The 8043-nt window shown below is 48.5% G+C and overlaps 1 protein-coding gene across 2 annotated transcripts in view; it reads right to left on the bottom strand.

Annotated features, from left to right (window-relative positions):
• The window catches only part of shisa9a (shisa family member 9a), a 36563-nt gene extending 28981 nt beyond the window's left edge, over positions 1–7582 (bottom strand). Inside the window, exons 1-2 of one of the 2 annotated variants that reach the window (XM_008436252.2) lie at positions 6683–7582; positions 5416–5522 (exon numbers count right to left, since the gene is read on the bottom strand). In XM_008436252.2, the coding sequence (XP_008434474.1) occupies positions 5416–5522; positions 6683–7197 (622 nt within the window). In that variant the 5' untranslated portion in view covers positions 7198–7582. The remainder of the gene's footprint in view (positions 1–5415; positions 5523–6682) is intronic. The other variant, XM_008436250.2, reaches the window with a different exon arrangement.
• Positions 7583–8043: the final 461 nt, after the last annotated feature.

Genomic DNA, 8043 nt, shown 5'->3' with positions numbered 1-8043 from the left:
CGGCTCCAGTCGGTTCCTGGTGATCCGCTGCAGTCGGGTTCGGGGGATCGGCTCCAGTCCGGTTTCGGGCGATCGGCTCCAGTCCGGGTTTGGGTGATCGGCTCCAGTCCGGGTTTGGGTGATCGGCKCCAGTCCGGGTTTGGGTGATCGGCACCAGTCCGGTTCCGGGCGATCAGCCCCGGCCTCAGGGCTCAGGCAGGGGGCGGAGCCTGCTGGCGGCGCCTCGTGGGGCGTGTCCCCGGCCACATGTCCTCCTTCCTGGGCCAGCACCGGCAGGAGCTGCTGCAGGAGCTGCTTCTGTCTCTGTGTGTGTGTCCATGTGCACGGGCGAGCGAGGGAGGGAGAGAGAGAGAGAGAGAGAGAGAGAGAGGGAGAGAGAGAGAGAGGGAGAGAGAGAGAGAGAGAGGGAGAGAGCCAGGCCATACTGAGGCCTGCAGGCAGAGGAGAGAGAAACAGGTGGGGCTCACTCTGCCCCAGGGGGAGCAACTGTTGGTGTTTGTTTGTAAAAGCTGTAAGCAGGGAGCAGGAGGATTCTGGCGTCAGCCGCCAAGCCGCGGCGCCGCAGGCCGCCCCCGGGCCGCATGGCCCTGGAACAGAGCCGCTCTGTTTAACGGGAATGGGCCCCGAACGCAGCATGTCGACTCTCAGCGGAGGCCGAGTGGAGGGAAACGATCCTCCATTTTAAAAACACTCTGCACACACAACGCCCTCTAATTACCGTCACCATGGAAACGAGACGCCAAACACCAGCAGCTATTACTGCAGCAACATGCTAATTCACCTGCTGTACCTCCAAAATAAAAGCCGGGTCTTCCAAATCGCTTCGTGTCTCCTCTTCATCATCTTCATCATCGTTTCCTCTCTTCTGGTCCGACATTAAAACAAGCTGAGCCGTTTTAACAGCATGTAGGAGCCATCAACACCCAGCTTTTATTTTGATAGTCCACTTCCTCTTATTGACAAGTACACATTAGCTAAATATTTAGCTCAGCTAGCTGCATGTTGTCCTAGCTTAGAGCACAATGTTTAGTGTGTTAGCTACATTTTCAGCTAATTCAGAGCTAAACATTTAACTCATTAATTTAATTTCTCTGGTTGTTTTCATGCTGCTGAGCGGTCTGCTCTCTCTCTGTCCCCTCAAGTAAAAATAATCACATTATAGACAAACTTACAAAGACTGAATCTCAAACAATAATAAAGGTTCATAACAAACATTTAGATGTTTTACTTTTGTTTTGTTTTTAAATCATAAAAACCGAAATCTGAATTTTCAATCTTGTTTTTATGAGATGTTTTTATGAGATGTGGTTTTTATATAAACCAGTTGTTTATATAATTGATCTAATCGTTGAATTTTAACAGTTTATTTGTTTAAAAGTCAGTCTGCATTTACAGTCAGGTTCACTTCGCTGTTCTGAAGGATGAAGTGAGAAATGCGCCAGAAACGCAGCAGATTGTGATCATGTGAGATTGTGATCATGTCTGTCGGAGCTGGAAACCCGGGATCGTTCAGACGGATGTTTGCTGCAGGACGCGCCGATAATCGTCAGGATTATTAATTAAAACTTTCAGATTGAAGTCAAGCAGCGGAAATATACTAGCAGAGAGGCTCGGCTCATTAGTCTGAATCGATGATTTGGAGAAGTTGGTGTTGCAGTTAATTAGAAAGCGGCGGTGATGAGCAGCGGCTCATCCAAAGGCCGACCGGCCGGCCGGGAGAAACCAGAACCCAAGATGGATGGCTGTAATATTCGCTCCGGCGGTTCGGCGCTCAGACACGGACATAATGAGCTGTCAGCAGCGGGACGCGGCTTCCTGCTGGAAACCCAGTGATTAATATTCCTGAGGGGCGGGACTTCCTGTGATCACAGCTGGAGACTGGAAACGTCTCCATGTTTACATGAAACGCCCCAAACCGATGAGTTTTGTTGGGTTTTTATGTAACAGACCAGTAAAAGTTTCAGGTTCAAAACTGAAGCTTTTTCACAGATCAGAATCTGAAAAGTGTGGCCTGCTTTTTTATTCAGCACCATCAGAACCATGTTTTCACACCGCACCAGTGAACTCTGGTTTGGTTTGAATATGAACGCCCAGCGGATCGGAGACCGCTCTAACAGCAGGAAGTGGACTACAGTGCAGGGCAGCCAAAGCTAACATGTTAGCCTAGCGCTAGCAGCAGAAATGGCTCCTGGTCTTTAGCCTAAAGAGAAATCCTCCAACCGCTAAAATCCTCCATCTTGTTTCCATCTGGTGAAGCAGGAAGTTGCTCTCAGTGTCTTCAGAGGTTTTTGTGTCGTTTCCTTCAGTGGTTCTTGGTGCAGCGCCCCCACAGGCCAGGAGGGGAACAGGTTGGTTTGGACCCAATAGAACCAGGTCAACCAGAAAACCACATAAAAAGAATCCAGGAAGCAAATCTTGTGCTCCTTTCAGAGAAGAAGGTGAAACCCTTTCCTCCTCATTTCTAAAGCGTATTTTTGCAGCGCTGCGCTGGCGGTCAGACAGAATGAGCGACACTGGACAGCACTAAGTCCCGCCTCCTGGCTCTGATTGGCTGTTTCTAGTCAGCGCTGGGACGAATCAGAGGACCTTGAATCTTTTCACAGATTTTCAGTCTCATATCATCACAAATGCTGACAGTTTTAATAAATATGTAAACTGATGTTTTCTAAAAGTTCCAGCAGCTTTAAGTGTTTCTCTCTGATGTGAACAGATTGTGGAGGTAATCAGTCCTGCCAGGTGTGTACCGAGTGTGTGTGTTTATCGCTGCCCGCCTCTTAATGCGACGCCTTAAGTGACAATTACAGGACATTACTGAGCTGGAAGACGCTTCCTCAGCAGCACTTCACAGATTTGAGCTTATTGGTTTCATTATGAGGGGAATATGAGACTGTGATGCTTCCTCTGTTCGTTTCCTGGATTCTCCTCAGACGCCTCAGGATCTCACATCAATCAGACAGAAAAAGCTTTGAAACCAGTTTGACACAGAAACGGACGACCACAAGCCTTTTCTAACAACGATGGCCGCCGGTGGGCTGGACGTTGCCATGGAGACGTGACTCCATGTCTCACGTCTCTGTCCGCTTTGATGCTGGATGTGAAAGAGACGCCGGATTGTCGGGCTTTTATTCAGGCTCTGGTTTCACATCAGAGGGTCAAAGGGTCGCCGTTGGTCTGAATGAGCTTTGGCCGCCATGATGGAGGAAACGGTTTAGAGAGACAAGAGGAGCAGAAGCTACAGGTACGCTAACGCTGCTCTGCTACGCTGGTTCTGATCGTCCTGATTAATTGATTGGTTCTGATCGGATTAGTTGAATCCAGAACATGTTGCTATGAAACGTCTCTACTGTGTGGATGTTTAGCTGTTAGCATGTCATACAGCAGCAGTCTTCAGTCAGAGGCCTCTTCGGACTGGCTGCAGCACTGACTGCTACTGGAGCGTCACCATCAACTGTCTGAGTTTATTTTCTGTTTGGGATAAATAAATATTCCTGAACTGAGCCGATCTTCATCTCTGGGTTCCTAAAGTATCGGCGCCTCGGCAAAGATCTTTTGCTACAGGAACTAAATCTCATTCTGACCTTTAATCTGAGAACATTTGTTATAAATCTTAGCTGCAACCAGGAAACTGAGAGTTTGACAGAAATCTTTTTTATTTTTCTTAGAATTGTTGGGGATTAATGTCACAAAAGTTAGTAATGTTTTTTCTCATTGAATAAGTAAAATGTTGGATTTCTCTGTCAGTCTGAGACGATAAAACTTGGACTAAATGTTTCCTGTGAGGTCGTTTCGTTTCTACCAGAGGCGACGAAATGAGGTCAGGATGTTTACTTCCTGTTTATCACTTTAAATGGAGAAAGCCTGACGTGTGTAAATATGTGACACACACACACACACACACACACACTGCTGGACAAAATGGCCGCCATGGGACTGATCCAACAGAACCACAGCGACCCGCCTCAGATTGACCGAAAACATCTGGATTTTTTCAAAACCTCCAGGAAAATATTCTGTCGGCTGAAGAGACAAAGATGAACCTTTTAGGAAGGAAGGTTTCAGAACCAGAACATCCTGGCATGGAGGTGGTAGAGTGATGCTCTGGGACTGCTGCTTCAGGACCCGATGATGATGATGGAACAATGCATTGTGTTGCTGCCGGTTCTGAATGTTGCATTTTATCCAACATAATTCAGCAGCAGAATCAGTAAATCCTTCCTGTGTCGCCCCATCCAGAGACGGCGGCCATCTTTACTGCCTCAGCGCTGCTGCGTTGTTCTTCTTGTGCAGGTCGCTTTGGGGTCATTTTGGGGTCACTAGCCGTTCTCACAGAAGGTCATGTTGAGCTCATAACCGGATCGAAGAAAGAAATTAGATTTGGTAAGAGAACGCTGCTGAAGATCCTCGTGATGTTAGCAGAATAATTTTGTTTGTTGGAAAATATTCCTCATTCGTTCTGGAAGTTGTTGAGATTTTTGCTGTTGAGCCGACTTCGTGCTGTCAGACGGGTTCTGTTTAGGTCTCTACAGGTTTGGTTAAATCAGAGCCGAGTTTCACTTTATCTCTGTGAGATTAAACATTGATGATCTGAAGCCTTTAACCTCAAAATGTCCAGAAATCTTTCATTTCATCTGAACAGATTCATGAAGCCGAACGGCGCGTTGGTTCGGCTCGTCTGGAGCAGGGCTGCCCTAAGTGGGTCCTGGGGGGGCCTGGGGGGGCTGGAGCCCCGGCATCCTGCATGTTCTAGTTCTGTCCCTGGTGGTAGAAACAATGTTTTCAGCAGGTCGATTTTCTCCTTGGGCGTCTAATGAGCATCATGGGATCCAGGTGGGTTAAACCAGGGAGAGAACTAAAGCGTGCAGGAAGCCGGGCCTCCAGGACCTCCAGGACCTCCAGGACCTCCAGGGCCTCCAGGACTTCCAGGACCTCCAGGACCTCCAGGGCCTCCAGGACCCACTTTGGGCACCACTGGTCTGGAGCTTTGAGGTGTTTTCGGTCTGCATCATGCATGAATGCTGCTCTCAGCATTTTCATGTTTCTGTTTGATCTTCGCTGCTAAAAACACAAAGAGAAGCTGAAACGGCCCACGAGACGCGGCAGGAACGAACCGGATCCTTTACATGACCCCATTAAAACACCAAAATAACCAACACGCAACCAGAGCAGCGCCTGACACACACACACACACACACACACACACACACACACACACACACACACACACACACACTCCTCATCAGGACTGAACCAGAGGAAAGAAACAGAAAATCTGACATCAGATTTCAGCTGAATCCAAACCGTTTCCACAGAATCCACCAGCTTACACACCCCATCATCATCTGTTTCTCACACACACATGCACGCACACACACACACACACACACGCAGAGCTGCTGAGTGGGAGTTGAAACTTACGGAGGGCTGGCGGTCTGGAGACGAAGTGCTGAGAGTGAATCCCGAGAGCCTCCTCCCCCCGGAACGGCTCACCTGGGCCCCCGCCCTGCAGCACGCTGGCTACGGCCCTGCCGACCGCACACACACACACACACGGAGAGAGAGAGTGAGTGAGTGTGTGCATAACACAGTTAATTCAATTATTCACTCTGGATGCTTCTTTTCATCAAAGCGTGCGGCGCAGCAAAGTGGAAAAAGTGAAACATGATCCTCACGGCGTTTTCTGCACATCCTCACCTGAGCCGCTGCTGCAGCTGCTGCAGCTGCTGCAGCTGCTGCAGCTGCTGCTTGGTAAGAACTCAGTGGAGCAAACTGCTGCCGCTGGACGCCTGAACTACACACTACTCTGCACAAGCATCAGCAGCATGGAGGAACGTTCTGCAACTTTATTCAGATGTTTCCCAAGAACAGAAGATTCTGCTGGAGGGAAACAGACCAACAGACCTGAAATCTCAGCTTCATCTGCTGACGTCGCTCCTCTGACACGTTTCTGTTTCTGGACGATAAATCATCCCGCAGGTTGTCACCATAAACAATATGTTGTTGTTTTCAGATGATTTTCCAGTCACATAATGGCAACAGATTCTCAGAGATCAATAAACTTTAAATTCTAACAAACATTTCAAATAAAATGAATCATAAAGTCTCTGCTGGTTGAGACCAAAACTTTTATCTTCCATTTTCTGGTAGAAAAACCATAATTCATGATTTATCGTTTGATTGAGTTATTGATTATTACTCTGTCACCACTTGAAAAGAAAAAAATTAATTTGTTTTTTATAGTAGAAAAATAAAAATGCATTTTAACTGAAATCCAGTGAATTAAACTCATTAATCTGTCAGATTAAAATCATTTTCCCAGTAAATGAAGCCGATTGGATCCAAACGTGTTTTGGGGAAATGTTGGGACTCCGTCTCTACCGACGGTTAAAGTTTCTCAGTTTGACCTAAAAGGACATTATTCATACACAAACAGGAAGTTTAAATGCTGGCCATAATGAACTTCCTGTTGGGTTTATACCTGATGTGTTTCTGCAGACAGAAACTGGATCAACCTGAGTAAAGAGTGAAACTGGTCTAGTCCAATCATGGATGAAGAAACATAATAAATATTTTTAATGGGTTTCTGGGTGAAAACGTGCCTGGACAGTCCGGGCTGCCTCTCAGCTTCACCACCGGAATGTTCCGGTCCATTTGGGCCGGAAGTGAGGCGAGGAGCGGGTCTCACCTGGACATGTTCTCCCTCTGCGGCCGGTGCGCCTTCTCCAGCCCCAGCTTGGTGAAGATGCCGACCAGAGCCATGATGGCCACCACGCCGCAGATGATGTAGACGATCAGGTTGGTCTTGTCTTTGGTGCTGTCGTGCATCTTGTTCATCTTCTTGTAGGGCGTCTGGCCGGTCTTCATCCACACCGGCGTGTCGTAGTTCTTGCAGGTGCTCTGGTCCAGCCGCGAGTGTTTCAGGGAGCAGCAGAAGCGGAAGCCACAGGTGCCGCAGCAGTACAGGTAGTCTCCCGTCTTGCAGACGAACGGCGGGTCCCACTGGCCCATCACGTCGTAGTAACCCCGGCACTGCTCCTCGGTGTGCGGCGCCTCCTCCGGCGCGCCGTCCTCCTCCCGGGACCCGTTGGACGTGGCGATCATGACGAACCCGCCGAGCAGCCCCGGCTCCCCGTCCGCCTTGCACACCAGAGCCGTGAGTTTGAGCAACAGGAAGGCGAGCAGGAAGAATCTTCCCCCCATCGCGCTGGCTTCCCGCCTTCAACTTCACGCAGAAACGAGCAAACCTGGAGCGACGCGGGAAGGCGCACGATGCTGGCGGGCGGAGAAGTCCGGCAGCGCCGCGCCGCCTTCCGACATTTTACCAGCAGATCCTCATCCAAACGGAAGAGACAGCAGGAGCGCGGATGGAGAGCAGAAATGAAATCTCCGCGGGCTGAAGTGGAGTTTGGGGAAGTTGCTCCGCTGTACGTCCGTCCACTGCCGCTCTCAGCAGCTCCGATTGCGCGTTTTCAGGAGAGCATCCGTTTACATTCCCATCTGTGCGCTCTTACGCACGGAGTAGGCAGAGACACAACCTACGGCCAGGATGAGAGCGAATGGAGGAGCGAGGGTGGGAGAGCCTGGTGCGCAGAGAGAGGAGGAGGAGGAGGAGGAGGAGGAAGAGGAGGAGGAAACAGGAGAGAGAGAGCGCGCGGGAGGAAAAGCATCGTAGTGAAATATTATCATAAAAGCCTGGAAATGATCATCAGGATCCAGTCGGTTCGGCTCCTCTGGACGTTTTACAGAAACTCAAATGTTCCGGAAAACCTGCAGGAACTTCCGGAACCAACCCGAACCCGATGTTCCGAAAACGGTTCAAAATCACAGATAATATCATAACATCCATTTAATTCATAAATCAATTTTTTTATATTTTACATTTTGATCAGATTTTTTTCTAAAGTTTAGCAGAATGTTTTTTTTAAGGCTTTAGGATAAAAAGTCATTTTCAAACCGGAACATTTTCCATCCATTTAACATTTTCTGACTATTTAACAGAAGAAATAACTGAATATTAATATATGTTTTATCAAATCATAACAAGAA

This window comes from Poecilia reticulata, linkage group LG19 (assembly GCF_000633615.1).
Source record: "Poecilia reticulata strain Guanapo linkage group LG19, Guppy_female_1.0+MT, whole genome shotgun sequence".
Classification (NCBI taxonomy): domain Eukaryota; kingdom Metazoa; phylum Chordata; class Actinopteri; order Cyprinodontiformes; family Poeciliidae; genus Poecilia; species Poecilia reticulata.
This window is presented reverse-complemented; position numbering and strand designations above follow the sequence as displayed.